General features: G+C 47.6%; 1 protein-coding gene across 1 annotated transcript in view; it reads left to right on the plus strand.

Annotated features, from left to right (window-relative positions):
* The window catches only part of PTPRA (protein tyrosine phosphatase receptor type A), a 96,392-nt gene that overhangs the window by 41,076 nt on the left and 36,004 nt on the right, over window positions 1-19,312 (plus strand). The window contains exon 3 of the mRNA XM_085223739.1: window positions 1,811-1,881. Coding sequence (XP_085079865.1) covers window positions 1,849-1,881 — 33 coding nt within the window. The 5' untranslated portion in view covers window positions 1,811-1,848. The remainder of the gene's footprint in view (window positions 1-1,810; window positions 1,882-19,312) is intronic.

Consider the following 19,312-nt stretch of genomic DNA (forward strand, 5'->3'; position numbering starts at 1 on the left):
GTGTTAAAGCACTGGAAGAGGTTGCCCAAGGAGGTTGTGGCATTCAAGGCCAGGCTGGACGTGGCTCTGGGCAGCCTGGTCTGGTGGTTGGCGACCCTGCACATAGCAGGGGGGATTGAAATTAGATGATCATTGTGGTCCTTTTCAATGCAGGCCGTTCTGTGATTCCATGTGCAGTGCAATCTGGGTGCTCAGAGCATGGCATCTTTGAAAGATGAGTATGCTGTCTATGCAAATATCGATAGCAACATTGCACACTGAGTGGTTTAACAAGAGCAAGTGTAGAGTCTTGCATCCAGGAAGGAATAACTGCATCCATAGATATGGGCTGGGGGATTACCTGCTGGAAAGGAGCTCTGCAGAGAAGGACCTGGGAGTCCTGGTGAGCAGCAGGTTGGCCATGAGCCAGCAGTGTGCCTTGGTGGCCAAAAGGCCAGTGGCATCCTGGGGTGCATTACAAAGAGCGTGGGCAGCAGGGCGAGGGAGGTGATCCTCCCCCTCTGCTCTGTCCTGGTGAGGCCACATTTAGATACTGTGCCCAGCTCTGGGCTCCTCAGTTCCAAAAAGACAGGGATCTCCTAGGAGGAGTCCAGTGCAGGGCCACTGAAATGATGAAGGGCCTGGAGCATCTCCTGTATGAGTAAAGGTTGAGTGACCTGGGTCTGTTCAGCATGGGGAAAAGACTGAGAGGAGATCTGATAAATGTTTATAAATATTTAAAGGGAGGTGGGAGGCAAATGGATGAGGCCAGGCTCTTCTTAGTGCTGTGCAGCGATAGGACAAGGAGCAATGGTCTAAAACTTGAACATAGGAAGTTCTGTACTGACATGTGGAAGAACTTCTTTACAGTCAGGGTGACGGAGCACTGGAACAGGCTGCCCAGAGAGGTTGGGGAGTCTCCTTCTATGGAGATACTCAAGACCTGGCTGGATGCTGACCCCTGCAACCTGTTGTAGGGAACTGCTTTAGCAGGGATTGGGACTCAGTGATCTCCTGAGGTCCCTTCCAACCCCTGTGATTCTGTGATTCTCTAATCAAAGTCAGCATGATCACCTGCTTTCATTTCTTTGAAAGTTCTGGTTCTATTACACTCAAAAAAAAAAAAAAAAAAACAGATTTTTTTTCTTCTGTAGAGTTAAAAAGCATTCTGTGTGCCCATCAGATTGAAGTCTGATGGAGCCAACCCTTGAGGCAGGTGAGGAGCAGCAAAGAGATCACTTGTGCTGAGGTCCGCGGCTCCTTGGCATCAGGTGGACTCAGAGGCTGAGAGATGTCAATAGGTGGAGAAAAAAGGCATTCATTTAGTTAAATATATTCAACTCCAATTTTAGAATTGCTTCAGGTCTCTAATTTTGTGCTTTGTAGCATCAGCACACTGAATGGGATTGGGGAAAGGAGGGCTTGGTCCTGCAAGGAGCCTGCTGCTGCGTCGGAGCTGATGTAGGGCAGCAAACAGATGCAGAGATCCTTTGGGCTGCACTGACCCTATAATCTGTGTCTGGGGACGCTTGGATTTGGGGAAACCTATGGGTACATGGCCGCCAGAAGTCATGGTGATGGATGTGCCTCTTTCCTTGGGGTGGGAAAAGATGAACTCTGAATATGATGATACTCTGAGCCTCATGCTCAAGGTTCTTTCCTTCTGTCCCCAGATGCATCTCTAGCTCGGCCAGTAATGAAAAATGTTGCTCTGCATATAGATAAAAAAGAATGAAATTGCCTTGCTGGCAGCGGTAGTAATTTTGTTGTGTAAAGATCTTGCTGAATTGTAACTGGTATTAAAAGCTTGGCGTTTCTGGTTTGTTTGCAGGGGCACCTCTGGAAGAACCTTTATGGGCTCCTAATGACATGCAGGTGGACGATTTGCTTACGATAATTAAGGTAAGAAGAAGGGTTATTAATTTTGGCATCATGGAATGCTCTGTCTCCCTGAAATAAAATGGAGCTTACTGGTGGCAGACCTGTCATCGTTCTATTTTAGGGCTCAGCACACAATGACGGCAGTTTGGAGTGGCACTAAGGCAATAGTTTGTTGTTCTAGAGCAAAGTGTCCCTTTAAACACAGGGGGAAGGGAAATCTTATTTAAGAATTACCTGGGAACACAGCTAAGTGGAAAAAATCCGACTTCCTCCCCCAAAGGATAATAAGGTCTCTGTTGGTGTAGCGTTGGAAGGAGCATGACTCCTGTTTGGGAGCACTCAGCACAGGGATTTTTTTGTTCTGCTAAAGCCCAGTGGTTGGGTTGGAATTCAGGTTCTAACTTCCCATTTTGAAAAAAGAAAACACAACCGAACACAGAAACCCTAAAAATATGTTTTATGAGTTTATTTTCACCATCTTGAGCTTCTGCGGAAAGCTGGTCGGTCTCCAGATGTGGTGGGGGAGTACTCCGTTCTTGATGAATGAAATAGAGGAAAATCCCTGATCTTAAGTGTGATGAACTATTGGGCAAAATTGGAAAGCACTGTAGATACACTCCAGGACCATCTACACACTCCTGAGCTCTTAAAACATTTCAATTTATGAGCTTGAAAAGGTTCCAGGCTCCAAGTTCCCACCAGCATGGCCAACCCCTGCCATGTGCCCATACCCAACGTGTAGCCAAGTTTGGAGGGAGCCTTGATGAGAGCAACGTCATGGGTTGGATGGTGTGTTTATGAGGGCTGTAAATGTTTTAAGAAGGTGTTTTGGGTGAATATGGAGCGTGTTACATCTGTAGTCCTTTCACAGCAGTGTTACCTTATATCATAATTGGGGTTTAAGCTTCCTTTTAGTGCTGTGGAATTGGTGGTTTGCTTGTTTGGTGTTGCTGGGTAGCTTACTGGCAGAGGAGTTGGAGGGAGAGGGGGAAATTCAAGCTGTAACAAGAACAAATTCTTTTAATACACGTTTATAGATCTCAGATGTATCTGTACTTTTTGTTTGGCTTGTGATAAGATGCACTCCTGTGGAATTTGCTTGGAGCAGGGATTTGCATGAATTATTATTTCTTACAAAAAGAACATCTGTGCAAAGCATTCCCCTTGTGTTCTGCAGTACCGGAGCGCCGTGAGAGGGGTTTGGTGCCTGGGTGCAATGGTCAGCAAAAGCCAAGTGCTTGGGGGAAAGCAAGATGTGATGGTTGAAACAAAGCTGCTGAAATCAAGGGGAAAACTGCTTCCATACTGGGCGGACTGGGCTGTGTGACAGCATCCTGATGTGTGTGTTTATTTTATGCTCTGACCTCTTTCCTTCTCATCCCAGCGTGATTTTTAGAAAGCCACATCCCCCAGTTAGGGGGAACCCGGGACAATTAGGTTTGACCTCTTGTGGAGTTCAGCTCCATCGCTGGAAGGAACAACTCCATCAATGGCAGGAACTGCTGATTGAAACAGTATGGCCTGAAACACATAGAAGATGGGAATAAACAGTCATTATGGATGGGCTCTTGGTTTGGTACTCAGAGCATTTCATCTGAAGGATTTTCGGTTCTCTTGGAGAGATCTTTCTATATATTCCTAATTAAGCATATTAGGTATAGTGTCATCAGTCTGTCTTCCAAAAGGAAAAAGCTGACGTTTGGAAGAAACCTTCGAGCTGCAGACTCAAATTATCCAATATTTAAAATTGTGATGTCTCACGGGAATAGGAAGAGCTATGAAAGAATCGCTTGAAGCTGGAGTGATTTAAAACCAGGTTTTCACGTAAAGAGGTTGGCTTATTTTACTCAGAATTCTGAAAACAGGAGGGGAGTCAACTCCTTGAAAGGGTAAATAACAGCAGGACGAGGGGAAATGGCTTTAAGTTGAAGGAGGGAAGATTTAGGTTGGATGTCAGGGCGAAGTTCTTTACTATGAGAGTGGTGAGGTGCTGGAACAGCTGCCCAGAGAGGCTGTGGATGCCCCGTCCATCCCTGGAGGTGTCCAAAGCCAGGTTGAATGGGACCCTGGGCAGCCTGGGCTGGTATGAAATGTGGAGATTTAATACTATGGTAAGATTGCTGTTGATAGAGGAAAGTGATGAAGAGAATTTCTTTCTCTGCTGAAGAGTTGAAGCTCATGGTTGCATGGCTGAGAGCTGAACCTGGTGGGTGGTGCCTCCCATCACTCACTTTGAGAAGAGCACAGATGTATGTAGAAGGCAACATATGTGGAACTGGGGATGTGGTTTAGTGTTGCACAGTGTGTCAGGTTGATGGTTGTGCTTGGTGACCTTGAAGGTCTTTTCCAATCTACACGATTCTGTGATTAACGATAGTGCAAGTGGCGTGCTTGTCTTGGCATCAGCTTTTCAACTCATTAGAAGCTACGGGTGAGCAGTGTGCTGCTCCAGAGTCCCAACATAAGCTGCTCACCACCTTCAAACCATCCATGCCTTTCCCTGTGCCTCTCCCAGCCGTGTCTGCCAGCATCTTTTGGGAGGTGGGAGCCGAGACGCCATGCCCTGTGGATTTGCACAATAGCTTTAATGCGTGTGGTTTTCTTCTCGCCGTCACCAGCAGCGCTGATCGCTGAGCTGATGTTTCCTGCGTTACCCACAATAACTGAAAGATCTTTCCTGAGAGATAATAGTCAGTAATTGTGGTTGGCTCGCCCCTCTGGTATGCGTTCCCTTATTAACTTGAAATTTAATTTGTTGTCAGAGCGCGAGCAGGGGAGGCTGTGAAGAGGCACCGTTTGCTGCAGCCGTTGGTGGGGACCGAGAAGATTTCCAGGAGCTAAGGGAAATTAGGGGACGTCTTCACAGCCCTCCTTTGTGTGCTGTGTGATAGTTTGATCTCCACGTGCTGTGTGCCAAATCTGGTGCTGGAGGTGAGGTCCCAGCAGCACAGAGCAGAACGGGACTCACCCTTCCCTTGCCTGGTGGCAGTGCTGGGCCTGGTGCACCCCAGGGTACGGTTGGTTCCTTTGGCTCCGGGGCACAGTGCTGACTCAGATTCAACTTGCCTCAACCAGAACCCCCCAAATCCATTTCCTCACTCCTCAGGAAGGAGCACCGTGCCATTGTTTTCATTACCTGGCAGCTGCGAGCAAACTGCAAGAGAAGCAAAGGGGAGATGGCAGGTCAGGATCCAACCTCATCCTTCACCATGTGTCACGTAGCCAGGAGGACCTTCCTTTGTTTTCAGAGCTCTTCACCCTGGTGGCATTTGCATTGGATGGTGACCAAGCTGAGAACAGAAATCACAGATCACCAGTGCTTGCGATCTTAAGTCCAGAGTGGTTGTGCTCTTTTGCCCAAACAAGCTGTAGATGCCCCATCCCTGGAGGTGCTCAAGGGCAGGATGGAGGGAGCCCTGGGCAGCCTGATCTGCTGGGGGCACCCAGCCAATGGCAGGGGTTGGGCCTGGGTGGGCTTTAAGATCCCTTCCACCCCAACCATTCTGTGATTCTAAGTCAAGCAGGCTTCTCCACGACCCTTCAGACTTCCACGCTGAATTTGACATTGCTGATGCATGCTGACTTTCTGGCCTGTTACAAACCAACAGCACCCAACCATCAGCACTGAACACACATTGCCAGCATTGGGCTGCGGACTTGAATGAGACAGCTGTTTACAGAAGCTGTGCTGGGCTGCATGCTGGGACCTGCTGGCCATACCTGGAGCTGCTGCCTATAAACAAACATTCCTCCTCCCTCTTGCTGCTGACAGCAACCTCCCTGAATAGCAGTTCTTTTCTCCTTGTGGTTTATTCTGCAAACAGGTTTCCTCCTGCAGGTGTTTAGGAAGACCCAATCTCAGTGCTGCCTTCACTCTGGTTATTAATTCCACGCAACGATCGGTGCACAGAATGCAACAGCTCTTGTGTAATTTCGAGAACGGGTGACTTTTTTATTATTTTCTTTTTGCAATATGATCTTGAAAACATGTGAGCTGCGTGGGACGGGAAGCAGCCCCAGGTCGGTGGTTGCTCGCCCTTTTGCAGCAGCCACAGCCCAAACTTTCGGTAGAGTTGCAGCTGCCATCTGCATCCTGTCTTCAGCTTCTCAGTGGTGTTTCTTGCTGAGTTTTGAGGGTTTCCTCAACATTATGTCTGCACTGAGGTCAAGCAACAGTAATTACAGTCAAACATAGTTGCAACTGAATCTGGAATATTTTTTTTTTTCGCGTCAATGACTTCAGACACATTTCTATTTTGATTGCATTGGTTCCATGAAAGGAATGAGTTGATCTGTGTCTCCTTGAAAAGAATATCTCCTTCACATCAAGCAAAGAATGCACTGGGTGATTTAAGTGATCTTTTTCTGAGCAGATAATGCTGATTTAGCATCAGCAAAACCTGCGCTCCTCCGGTTGTGTGATATTGTGTAACAGAGGTGAGCACACATTCCTTGCCACCAGAGCTTATCTAATCATGGCAAGAACAATGAGAGGAGATGACAAGTTGAGGAAGTGAGAACACAGAGGGGAAGGCATTCAGTCCCCTTAGTCATTGCTGGAAGCTGGACGTGCCTCTGAAGGATGGAGCGGCGCAGTGCTTCCTTTCTTTTAAACCAGCCATTCCTGCTTGTTCAGAGCATCCTCAGTGCAGATGTTGGCTTTCCATCCCCCATTCTCACCATTCAGCAGAAAAGGTCCCCGCTGTCAGATGACAGAAAGCAAACAAAGCAGCAGAGCAGATGAAAGGTCTTCAGCAGGAAACCCCAAGTGGCAGTGGCCAACCTGTGGCAAAGGAGGTTTCCATCAGTGCCTTCGCAGAGCTTTTTGGGTGAACTGGGTGGCAGAAGTGCCTGCTACGTAATGCAAGGAAAGGAAATGTCATCAGCCTTGCTTTGGGGTTTTGGTAAAGAGTGCAGTTATTTCATAGACTGTTTGGGGCACCTCTCTGACCAATTTTTTCACAGTACCAATAGGGAGGATGCTGAAGGTAGAGGGAATAGCTATGAACATCTCATAGAATCATAGAATGGCCAGGGTTGGAAGGGACCTCAAGGATCATGAATCTCCAACCCCCTGCCACATGCAGGGCCACCTACCTCCACGTTTTATACCAGCCCAGGCTGCCCAGGGTCCCATCCAGCCTGGCCTTGAAAACCTCCAGGGATGGACGGGGCATCCACAGCCTCTCTGGGCAGCTGTTCCAGCACCTCACCACCCTCTCTGTAAAGAACTTCCCCCTGACATCCAACCTAAATCTTCCCTCCCTCAACTTCAAACCATTCCCCCTTGTCCTGCTGTTATCTATCTTTTCACAGGGCTGAAGTCCCATCTTACACAAACCAAAGACCAAGAAATTACAGAGTTGCACCCTACAGCAGAACCTCATACGCTGCAGGAAGGTGTTGAGCAGCACGGGGACTTCTTGCATCTCCAGTCCATGGTTAGGCAGATGCTGCACATGCATGCATGATCTCCTTGCGGTGAGGAAGCACTGCTTGGCTGGGGACCTGCTCCCTTTACACACCCAATCATTTTGAAGGCAAATAAATAAACATATATGTATTATGTGGGTGTACATTGGAGGATAAGGCAGGCTAGAATAATTACTCTCTGGAATAGCATTGTGTTTGCAAGTGCTGCCATGTTCCACCCGTGGCGATGTAGGGTCGACGTGGTTTATGGGAAGCAGTATCTGCTAGCAGGTAAGCTACAGCAGCTGGGGAGAGGCAGACAAGCTTTTGATGCGTAAATCCTCCAGTTCTGAGACAAAAAGCTTCATCAGCCTTACCCAGAGAGCCAACTGCTCTGAGCTTGATCTTAACGTGATAACCCTTAGACCAAGAGAGAAGCCAGCTGCTACCTGCGGAGCCAAGGGGAGAGGTAAATTATTCCTGGTGCAAGGAGGAAGGATAATCTGGGGGAGGAAAGTGATAAAGGGAAGCTTGGTTTTGCTTGACTGCTGCTTGTTGACAGTGAATTTAATTCCCAGGCTTGCATTTTGAGTGCATTGCGTAGATACCTGTCAAGCTCGATGTATTTGCAAGGCGTACGCCCTGTCTCTGTTATTTATCCAGGTGCTTCTGTGCAGGCTCTGGTTTCATGAGGCAGTGGTGTGCATGCTACATGGGGAAATTAATATTGCAGCCTGTGGGGTTTTGCTGCTGCAGGGAGCGTTTGTGGCAGCATTGGCTGAATGGCTGCAAACCTCACAGCTTGGAAGTGAGGTGCTGCCATTTGATGGTGTTGGTCTGTGTGCTTTGATGAGCAAAGCAACAAGGTCAAGGAGCTCTTTGAAGAGCTGGAGAGAGGGAAAAAGCTCTGGAAAGTGAAATGAGTGATGATGGATGGAATTTATACTATAAAGCTGTGCTTGGGAAGCAAGGAGTATCCAAATGCATTTGGAAATGCGCTTTGTGTTTGGGATGGCAGCTGAAGTTCCATCTGGGCTTCTGAAATGTAGGTGGGAATGAGCAGGAAGGTCTCTGCAGCTACAGACCATTCCTACTTGGCTGCAGGAAAGGGAGTTAAGATGAGATAGCAGGACGAATGGCTTGAGGAGCTGAAGCTGAGGAATACAGCTGGGGTGGTCAGGAGAGGTGCTCAGGACCTCTGTATGGTGGAGCCTTACATTTGCAGGACAAAGGGAAATGGTTTGAAGTTGAAGGAGAGAAGATTTAGGTTGGATGTCAGGGGGAAGTTCTTTACTGTGAGAGTGGTGAGGTGTTGGAACAGAGTGCCCACAGAGGCTGTGGATGCTCCATCCCTACACCCAGAGGTGTTCAAGGCCAGGTTGGATGGGGGCTCTGGGCAGCCTGGTCTGGTATTAAATGTGGAGGTTGGTGGTGCTACTTTTGGTAGAGGGGTTGGAGCTTCATGATCCTTGAGGTCCCTTCCAACCCAAGCCATTCTGTGATTCTGTGATATGCAGAAGAGTTGGACTGGATGACCATTCAAGGTCCCTTCCAACCCAAACCATTCTGTGTTTCTACGATACAGCCTGTGCAAGGAGGGGTGCATTGCTTAAGTGCTTTCTTTCCAGCTCGCATCAAGGCAGCGATGCACAGTTGAAGCCCTCAGCGAGGACAGGGGTTGTCCTCCCTTGTCTGGACCAGGTGTCCCCTTGAAAACACAGCTGAACCATGCCCGAAATTACAGTTGAAAAAACATTCTGAAACTACAGTTACAACGGATCGCTGCCTTCAGCTGCGTGGGTGTTACCCTGCACTTCGGGCCAGCTCACCATGTGTCACAGTTGGAAAACTGCTGATCTTGAAGAAAGGCAGCCCATGGGCTGGCAGCACCTGTAGGAAGAGCTCAGCACCACCAGGATGGGGCTGTGCCTCCTGTTCGGCCGGATGAGAGCTCGTATACACGGTGTGCATTATGAAGATTTGTTTCCCCAGGTGACCCGAGCACAGGAAATTAATTTTCAGAATTTTTAAGGTTAGAAAAGACTTCCAAGATCATGAAGTCCAACCCCAACCCATCCCACCACGCTCGCTGACCACCTTCACATGTCCATGGTTACGGAGCACGTCCAGGGACGGTGATCCCACCACTCCCTGGGCAGCTGTGCCAGTGCATCACCACTCTTTCTGTAATATCCAACCAGAACCTATCCCCTGGCACAACTTGTGGCCGTTACCTCTCATCCTATCTCTGTTAGCTGGGAGAAGAGGCCAACCTCCACCTCTCTCCAACCTCCTTTCAAGAGTTGTAGAGAGCAATAACACCTCCCCTTCCCAGCTGCTGGCTCAGCCTGTTGGGCTGTAGCAGTGCCCCTGTGCTCATCCATCACCCACCATCAGGTGTGACATCGAGGACACAACCAAGTGTCCTCAGGCACCAAGCAAAGCAGGACTCCTGGGATGCCTCTGCTTTTCAGCCAGGTGCCCATGGATGATCAGCTTTGCCTCCTCTTCTTGGTTGTTCCTTCCCCAATTACACTGCTTTGCTTTGGGGACGGATGCGTTCATTTTTAAAAGGCTTTCCTTTTCCTGAGCACGAGCCAGAGGCTCCATCCAAACCCATTTAAGAGCTATTTCTTTACTTTTATGTGTTTTGACTACAGCCCGAAATGTATCATTTGGGAAGATGTTTTAGAGAGATGCCCACTTTCTCTTCTCCATTAACTGCTTTAAAACATCTTTTCCCTGGTTCAATTTTATTTGCCCTTTAATAAAAAAGATAATATCTGCTAGACACTACTTTGTTCATCCCTCAGGCAGGTGTTTAAGAGTTTTCATTGTTTTTAAAGTGGCTGTTGCTGTGCTTTTTGAATGGCTGTCAGCTGGCTGAAGATGATGATTAATCTTATCAAGTGCTTAATTGGAAATGCTGTTAAAGCTGTGTGGTGCAGATCATCTCTGAGAAGCCCAGGCTCACTCGTGGTCCTTATTCTGTGGTTTGAGCATCACTGCTTCGGAGCATGGGGAAAGGAAGCGTGTATTGTGAGTACTAAAGGGAGGGGAAGCTCATGGTCTGCTTTACAATATCATTATTTTGTTCATGCACCTATTTTTATTAACAGACTGGGGAGGAATGCAGTTCTTCAGGTGTAGGGACTTGCTGAACTCAGAGCTCATCCCAAGTGAAAGATAGCTTCAGTGCAAGCTAAACAGAAAGCAAAAGTAAGCGTGAAGCCATTCCATCAGACAGCAAACAAGCTGACTTCTGGAAAATGCAGCAAGGCGTTGGCTTGGAGCAGGAGCAGCAGGGAGGGCTCCCTCTGGCTTTAATACATGTCTGCAGAACTGGGTATCAGACATGAATTCCCCTTTGCCACACTTTTATGTTAAATTATCCGTTAACCTGTGAGGTGCTCTACCTGGGTAGGTGTATATGTATTTAACGGTTGGACTGAATGATGATGGTGGTCTGTTCCAACCCTAATAATTCTATCATTCTGTGTATATCTTGGGGGAGGGCCATAAAATACCCAGTATTTTTTGTTTGATGAAGAACTAAGGAGGTTGAGATGCCCTGGGGACTCACATTAGTAAGGGCAGAGCACTAAAGCTGCTGGACACATGAGAATGTCCTACTAGAGTCAGGATGAAAGGTGATGGCCTCAAGTTGTGCCAGGTGGGGACAGGTTGGATATTAGGAGACATTTCTTCTCCGAAAGAGTGACTGGGCACTGGCAAAGGCTGCCCAAGGAGTGGAGATGCCCCAGAACCATGGAGATGTGGCACTGAGGGACGTGGTCAGTGGGCATGGTGAAATGGGTTGGAGTTGGTGATCTTAGAGGTCAGCCTTAATGATTTTACGGTTCTGTGCACAGAAGGGTGGTTGAATGCAGCTAGAAAAGCACTGAACACACAGCCAGTCCCCCAGCCATCAAGGTTGTGTGGCTCAAAAGTGCAGGTGTTAAAAATGTGAACACTAGGATATGTTATAGCCCTGTGCAGTGTGGAGCCAGGGGTTGGACTCGATGGTCCTTGTGGGCCCCTTCCAGCTTGAGATATTCTGTCATTCTTTGATTCTGTAGAAAGTGAAGCAACTTCTCCTCTAAAAGTTAATGTAGAAGAGGAGAGGATGTGTGCCAGGATAGGACAGGCACCTGTACTGCTGCTTTTCAATCATCTCCCATCGCATCCCTCAAGTGGAACAAGATGAGTCAAGGAAGGTGGACGAAATGGGAGATGGAGGCTGGCTGGGGCCCTGTGCTGAAAGCCACCATCTCCAGCAGCTCGTGTTGCATTGGAATGTGTTGCACAGAGAGGTGGTGGATGCTCCATCCCTGCAAACAGCCAAAGTCAGGCTGGATGGGGCTGTGAGCACTGATGGAGCTGTGGGTGTCCCTGTTCATTGCAGGGAGTGGGACCAGATGGCCTTTAAGGGTCCCTTCCAACTCAAAGCATTCATCAGTGATTTTGCTGGCCCTGCTCCTGTCACATCAGCACCCTGTGCACTGTTCTTCACTCGTATTTCAAGAGGGATTTACAAAGGCTCTGAAGTGATTTAAGTGCTCTGAAGCATTTGAATATCCCAATCAGCGTTTATTTGCAATTAAAGTCTTATAAAAACATTGTGAAACCTGAACCATCACCTCCATCCTGCTTTCCTTTTTGGAGAATACCGAGCTTTGATCATCTCCTGTCCCTGTAGGTTAGAGCCATCTCCTCTCTGGTGTGCACAGGTTGAAGCAGCAGCAAGGCACGTCTCAGCCCTTCCCAGGTCCAGCCCCTGCTGTGAGATGGTACCAGCTTAAGCACTTCAAAGCAAGGTGTCAGGAATGTATAAAGAGCAATTACAGATTAATCTGCTCGTGGGGGTGGGTGCCTGCCCCCCTCCTGACTGCACTGCAAATTAGTGGTTAAGTTGAGCCCCGCAGTGCAGCTATTTATATCTCCAAGGGCTGAGTTATAGCTGTGTAGATTATATCATCCGTTTGTTTAATCCCTTTTCCTTTTTCTGTCGTGCTTTTGACCTCAGTGATTTTCCAGGCAGCGAGTTGCATTCAGTGGTTTGCTTGTGATGGAACAGCCTATTGGTTTTTATCTGCAGGAAAGGGGAGGGGAATTGGACCGCTTTGTCTGTACTGTTTTATTTTCTCTATTGCTCTCCCTTATTCAGTCCCTCTCTCGACAGCCAGTCCTTTTTCAGAACACCTTTACAAAGAGGGAGTATTCAGATCCCTTCAGATGCAGCAGGGGGTTTGAACTGGATGGTCTTTAAGGGCCACTGTCCCATCCACTCTGTGATCCTGTGACTCGCTTGCAATGCTCAAAGCCTGGTTAGGGCTTTTATTTTCCCTCCTAGGCTTTGGAACAGCAGAGCTGTGGGACGGCTTCTCCCCATGCTGCTCTTTAAGGACACCATCAGTTCCAAAAAACCTGAGAATTGCGCAGCCCACCCGTAGGTTCATGTCTCCTCCATCCCCACCACCAAGGAGCGAGCGGTGCGAGGGAGGGTTCCGTTGCTCTTGGATTTATTGGCTGTGATTTTGCAAATAAATGCTTTATAATCACTTCCTCGCCGTGCCTTGCAGCCAAGAAATCGAGCCGTGCAGCGAAGGAAGGGCAGGCTGCCTGGTTCTGCTCCACGTTTCCCCTCCAATTTGCATTTCCTATTTCCAAGACCGCTTTATTTCGGTCCATTAAGAAGCAGTAGAGCACTCAGAACGTGCATTTATTCTTACAGCTCTTTCTAATGCGTATTTTAAACAAAATTCCAAGCTTGGCACCTCTCCATGAATTCCTGGCTCTTCTTTTCTTTGGGACAGTCTTGCACTTCCCAGAAGCCATCAGAAAAGTAAAGGGCACAGGAGGTGTGGACACTCTGAGGTCAGCTGAGTGTTTTTAAATGTTAGACCATGCCGTGCAAGGGTGGGAAATGACTCTGCAAAACTGAGAGCCCTCCTGCAGCACGAGCTTCCCACCCATCCCTCTGCACGGCAGCTCCCACCTGAACCCTCCCACCAAAATGCTCCCTTTGGCTTTCATAGAGTCGTGCAATCGTTTTGAGTTGGAGGGTTTGATCCAGTCTCAATCTCCCCCATTCTAGTTTGAAAGCATTCCCCTTGTCCCATCACAGCAGACCCTGCTGAGGAGTCTGTCCTTCCTTACAGTCCTTCTTTAGACACACTTGCATGGCAAGGCATTGGTGTAGATAAGCCCAGGATTGGCAATTCAACCTTCATCTTTCCCCACTGCTTCTCTTCTTGGTCCTTCGCTTTCAAAGCTGCTGGCTGCCATTTGGCCATAAGTCAGCCTTTCTCTTCCTTGATGCATAGTTGGTGTATTTACAGAATCACAGAACGGCCAGGGTTGGAAGGGACCTCAAGGATCATGAATGTCCAACCCCCCTGCCACATTTAGGTGAAGAGGCGGTTGCCTGCTGTAGAAAGGCCAATCTAAAATGGAATTAGGGATATTCATCAGACAAGGCTTCGGAGCCTGCATTTCCATATGCACTGGGGCTGCTAGACAGGTCCATTGGGATGATCCCTCTCTCTCTCCCCTGATCCTCCTCCTTCCCCTTTTTTCTCTGCCTTCGTCACCTTCTGCCTTTAAAAGAATGGGGGAAAGGAAAGGAAAGCAAATTAACTTATATGGGTAGAGGGGAGGTGTAATTATGAGCAGTGGGACCAATTTAAGAACGGAAGATGTCAGAGAGTCTCAGACTTCCTTTGACATCTTGGGCTTTTTCGTAGAGGATAAAAGGAAAACACGCTAATTTATTCCTAAATTGTAATTCCTTTTTAGTATTAATCTGTTTAATTAGTGTAGTTCATAAATGCACATATGCAGGGGGGAGATGGGAACTGCCAATTGAAATGAAGATATTTTCAAGAGGAAAATCTGGTAGGAAAGGCCTCCTGGCAGCGAGATGTTTTAGTCTGCAGGGAGAAATAGCATCCCAAGAGAAGAGGTGGAAACTCCATTGCTTTGGACCTCTTTGAGTGAGTCAGGATGGAGGATTTGGGGAGCTGCTGGTAGGGAACAGCCCTGTGCTGTGTGATGGGTAGGATGAGATGATCTAATCAATCCATTCCCTGTCCAGCTCATCTGGTTTTCATTTCCTTCCGCCGAGAGGTCTGGGAGGGAGGTGGGCTGTTGCTGCTGATGTTAGGGATTGGATTAAAAACTAGCACAGGTCACAGCCATTTGTCACAGAGTTAATGTGTTTCTGGGCTGTGATCCTGTTAGTCGGTAGTATTTTAAATTGGAAAAGATTTGTTAGCCTTTGGGCTCTTTCTGGATGTGGAAGGGTGTAACCATCATAGCAACGATTGCTCTTCTGAAACCACAGTTGAAGCATCTCCCAAAAGTGGCTCGTGTCAGTAGGGTGTCAGCTCTGGAGCTTAGCAACTGAGTGCTCTTCCACTGAGATTTGAATAGTTTTTCCTTTGCTCTCCCCCACAGAAAACACCCTTTGTGCTGTCTGCTGGGCAGCACACTGCTACCAGAAGGTCACAAATTTGGGCAGAGCATAGCTGGCTATCGACCTTTTATTTCCCTTCTTTTCTGGTCTTGGTCATCCATGCAGGTTGGTGTCAAGAAAAGAAGCACGCTAGGATTTAGCCTGTTGGTAATGCTAAATGATGAGGCTAACAGCTCTGAATCATGGCCTGAACACCACAAGTGGTCAACCACCAGCCTTGTTATCTACAGCGCGGTTCTGCTTCTGCTAATGGGAAGGGAAACGAGCATCTCTGGCTGCATGTGAGTTTCCAAGGAGGGATGGGGAGATCTGAGGGTAATTTCTTACCTAGAAAGAGTGGCTTTGCCACCAAGCTATATATTGGATGGTAGAGCAAGAGGTTGGAGGATGGAAAAGATAGGAGGGCGTTTAGGAAGGAGATGGATTGAAGTTTAGTTTGGTGCCTGAGGCAGGGAAGATGAGAGTTGCAGTGTTGGATAAAGCAGCATTGCAGGGAGTTGAGGTCTGTGGGGTGCTTGAGCAATAGGATGCTGGGTTTGAGCTTTCAACCTAATCCCATAGGGCTCGTATGGAGAACCTGTACAAGGAAACCTGTTATTTAACCTCAGTGGAAAAAAAAAAAAAAAAAAAAAGATTATTCATTACATCTCTGAAGAGTATCGGCAGCACTGCAGCTGCTGACTTCATGGCTATATTTGTCCTTGAAACACCAGTTTCAGTATGCAGTATATTACCCCAGTGCCTGCATGTCTATTTTTGAGGCCTTATGAGCTATAATATCCATCTTTAGTTGATCCTCTCTTATAGGGCTCATATTCCCTTGTCTCAAAGGTGGGAAATCGAACCAGACAGTGGGCATTTCTATCTGGGATGTCCTCTCCTAACCAAGACTTCAGAGGCTTCCCTTGTGTCCACGCTTGTGAGCAGCACAGAGCAGATCCATCTCCTTCCCAAATGGGTTTGTTCTTGGGAAAGGAGATGGCTTTTCAGTAGGAAAAGTCCTTTGCAGCAATTTTAGCCCCCTGACAGTTTTAATTCCTTCTGAATTCTGCCACTTGCGAGGGACAGCAGAAACTGGATGCTGCATAACCTCCAGTCCCCTGCCAGTTTCTGCATGCCTCTTCTCAGTAATGAATCCTGAATGTTATTTTAAAAGACACTTTAATCCTCCTTGGCAACAGGAGTATTTTTCTGCTACTACTGTTGTATGAAATCATAGAATCATTAAGGTTAGAAAAGACCTCTAAGATCCAACTCCAACCCATCCACCGTGCCTATAACCACATCCCTCAGTGCCACATCTCCATGGTTCTGGAGCACCTCCTGGGATGGTGACTTCACCACCTCCCTGGGCAGCCTGGTAAATATTGCTCCATATTAAAAATAATATCATTAGAAATGCTGCTATGGTATTTTCTTCCTAAATTACCCATTCCCTTGCAGTCCCAGGAGTCACAGCTTTATTGCTACGTGAAGTCCAAAATGTGAGTGTGAGTACAGCTGAAGATCACACGGAAATAATCTCATCCCTTTTCTCCTCTCCTGTGTGAGAAGACAAGGTGTGTGTGAAGGGAAAACCATTGCCAAATGCATGGGAGTTTACAACTTGGCAGAAAATAATGAAGCAATTGTGGGCTGCTCTTGCATTTATTGCTCGGGCGAGGCAGGGCGATTATGGGATGTTGCTTCAATTTAGCTAATTCTTAGCAGCACAATGGTGATTTCATGAAAGTTATTTCAGTCAGTATCAAAACTGAAACACAATACAGATAGATTTCCCGATAACAGTTTCGAACAAGGTTTCCTTTTATCCTGCAACTCTTAAATAATTGCCCCATTTGCTCTTTGCTTTTATTGTACTTGAGGTTTTACAAACTGAGGTTGTTTTGGAAACTGCTAATTTTAGGCACATCTCGATGCTTTATTGTTCCCTTTATTGCGCTTTTTTAATGCTGTGGCAGAACCTCGGCGGAGAAACGGAAGTCATCTGTGTCCTGGGACTGCTAAGTCTAGACTGGATGAAGGATGAGAAAACCCAGCTGGAGTCATCCCCGGCCTTTTGAAATCCTTTTGTTTTCCCAATCCAAAATTCACCACTGATTGCCTTAATACACCCCAGCGTTAATTGGACAGAAGTACACCTACGTTGAATGAGTGTGAAATTGGGAGCAGCTTTCCAAGTCAGTAGATATATATAATAGTCAACGTGGGCATTACAGATACAATGGAGTGGCCAAGGCAGGGCTTTCCAATGGTGCCTTGCATGGCCCCATATCGTCTAATTATTCCGCTTCAGCGTCACTTGACAATGAAAAGAAGATAAAAGCTTGGCAACCAGTTTGCTTAGAGGGGTCAATTTATCCCAGCTCTTTGTAGAGCAATGTCATTTTAGGCTTTTACATGGCAGATAACGCCGTCCCCCCCACGGGAACACGAGCTGCAGCACTTCCCTAAATAGGTTGGGAGAGGACAGTAAGTTGTACACGCCGAAAACGTACCTTGGCTCACATGAATTATGTTTTCTCAATGGAAATAATAAGGTCTTGTCCTTACGCACCCAGATTTTGAGAACTGGGTCAGTTGGACATCTTCCATGCTGTGTTGGGAGGGCAGGGTTTGTGGAGCACGGCGTTGGTGTGTTCTCCAGCAGTAGCAAGGAGTGGTTTCTTTTTTCCCCCAAGAGAAATTTCTTCTGAAATAATGTACAGCAGGTGTTTCAGCTCTCTGAACATGAATCCGGTACAGTGGGCTCCTTTGGCACAGATTATGAAACAATCATGGGGCTATTTACTAGCTCCAGTACTCGTGGGTGACCTTGGATCTGAACTTTGGAAGTAGTTTAATCCCTCTGACCCTGGCATCCGAAAAGAAAGATGTCAGTTTTCTCTGACAGCTTCGATGTTTTCCAGCACCGTGACAAACTGCTGCTGTTGGCCATGGTGAAGGGTTTGGGTACAAGTGGCAAAAGACCTGAGTTCCTCATTCCATTTCCAGACTGGATGTGGCTCTGAGCAGCCTGGTCTGGTGGTTGGCAACCTGCACATAGCAGGGGGGTTGAAACTAGATGATCATTGTGGTCCTTTTCAACCCAGGCCATTCTGTGATTCTGTAATTCCTCCTCTCTCCACCTTCCGGATACTTGTTACTTGGGGAGGAAATAGAAGGACTCCGGAAGGCTGAGCATTGGCAGTCAGGTGCCAAGGTAAATATAGCCTGGGCCCTGCCTTTAACTGACTCGAAGCCATCGTGATTACATGAGGAGCCCTGCTTGAAAACAGCTGGAATGGTGTGGCCCGAGGTGGACAGATGGCTTTGAACATTGGCGAGGGAATGCTGCAAAATCCCAAGGCATTCTTCTCTCCCTCAGCAGCAGGCTGGGACCTGTCCTCCCTGAGCTACCAAAGAGTACTGAGGATCAGAACGCTACAAAAGATCAATTAAAAAGAAACTAATAACGTGCTTCTGTCTGCCTCAAGATGGATCTTGCTCCAATAACCACCCAGGAGATAGACACGTGTGGAGGGTAAGGTTGCATTGGAAACCTTGGGATCTTCCACCCAAACCACAGATGCTGCTGGTGGGTACAGGATAGCTAAATGCCAGAGATGCTTTTCATTTTGCAGTCTCGCTGAGGAAAAAGAGGGGAAAAAGAGCCGCTTCTGTTAAGACTGTTCTGCAGGATCTCTGGGGCCTGGATCAGCAGGGATTTAGCTCCTGGTTGTGGTTGCTTCACTTCCTGAGTGGAACTGCTTTCATCTTGTGCAGCCAAAGGACTTCCAGGCTAAGAATTGAAATCCAATTTTCCTTTTCCAGTAAAACATGAAGGGCTGTTTGAGGATGACCCAGCACAGTCACATGAGTTAGAAGAAAGAGGAGGAACTCATCCCTTTGTTTTGTCACTTAGTGCTTTCATTAATCCAGATGTACCTCTTTTTTTTTTTTTCCCCTCTCCTTCCTCTGCTCTTCCGACTCTTCTGCATTGATGCTCAGGTTACATGGCTGGAGGCACAAAACATTTGGAAATTCTGCTTGAGCCAGGAGGGATTTTGGAGCTGACCCCTCGACCTGCTCAGCCCCTTACCTGTAAATCGAGCCACCTTTCATCCCTGCACTGTTTTCCTCAATGAAATGGATGGAAGGAGGCTGAATGGCTGACTCCCATGGTCTGGCAGAGGGAAGGTGGCTACACAGCAAGGGTTGAAAACAGCAGTGCCATTATTCATGCATACTCCAAACAGTAGCTGGCTCCCTGAGGCAGCAGCCTGCACACAGTGATGTACAACCTATGTTACAGGGAAATCAAAGACTGGGATTCAGGACACCTTGGTGTCCTTGCCTACCCAGCTTATCACCTGCATTCCAGCTCGTCAGGGCAAGCAACCAGTTCCTCAACCAGAGGTGGGGAATACTTTGCTCTAGGGACCCACTTCTTGCCAGCTGTGAGCAAGTGGTGCCAGATTTCCTCACCAAGCCCTTGGGTACTGCAAGCCTTGTGCAGTTAAATAGCCCTGTGTGCTCCTGTGTGTGTGCAGCTCAGCTCCTACCTGCCAAGCTGGGAAAACC

This window comes from Meleagris gallopavo, chromosome 4 (assembly GCF_905368555.1).
Source record: "Meleagris gallopavo chromosome 4, MGAL_WU_HG_1.1, whole genome shotgun sequence".
NCBI lineage: Eukaryota > Metazoa > Chordata > Aves > Galliformes > Phasianidae > Meleagris > Meleagris gallopavo.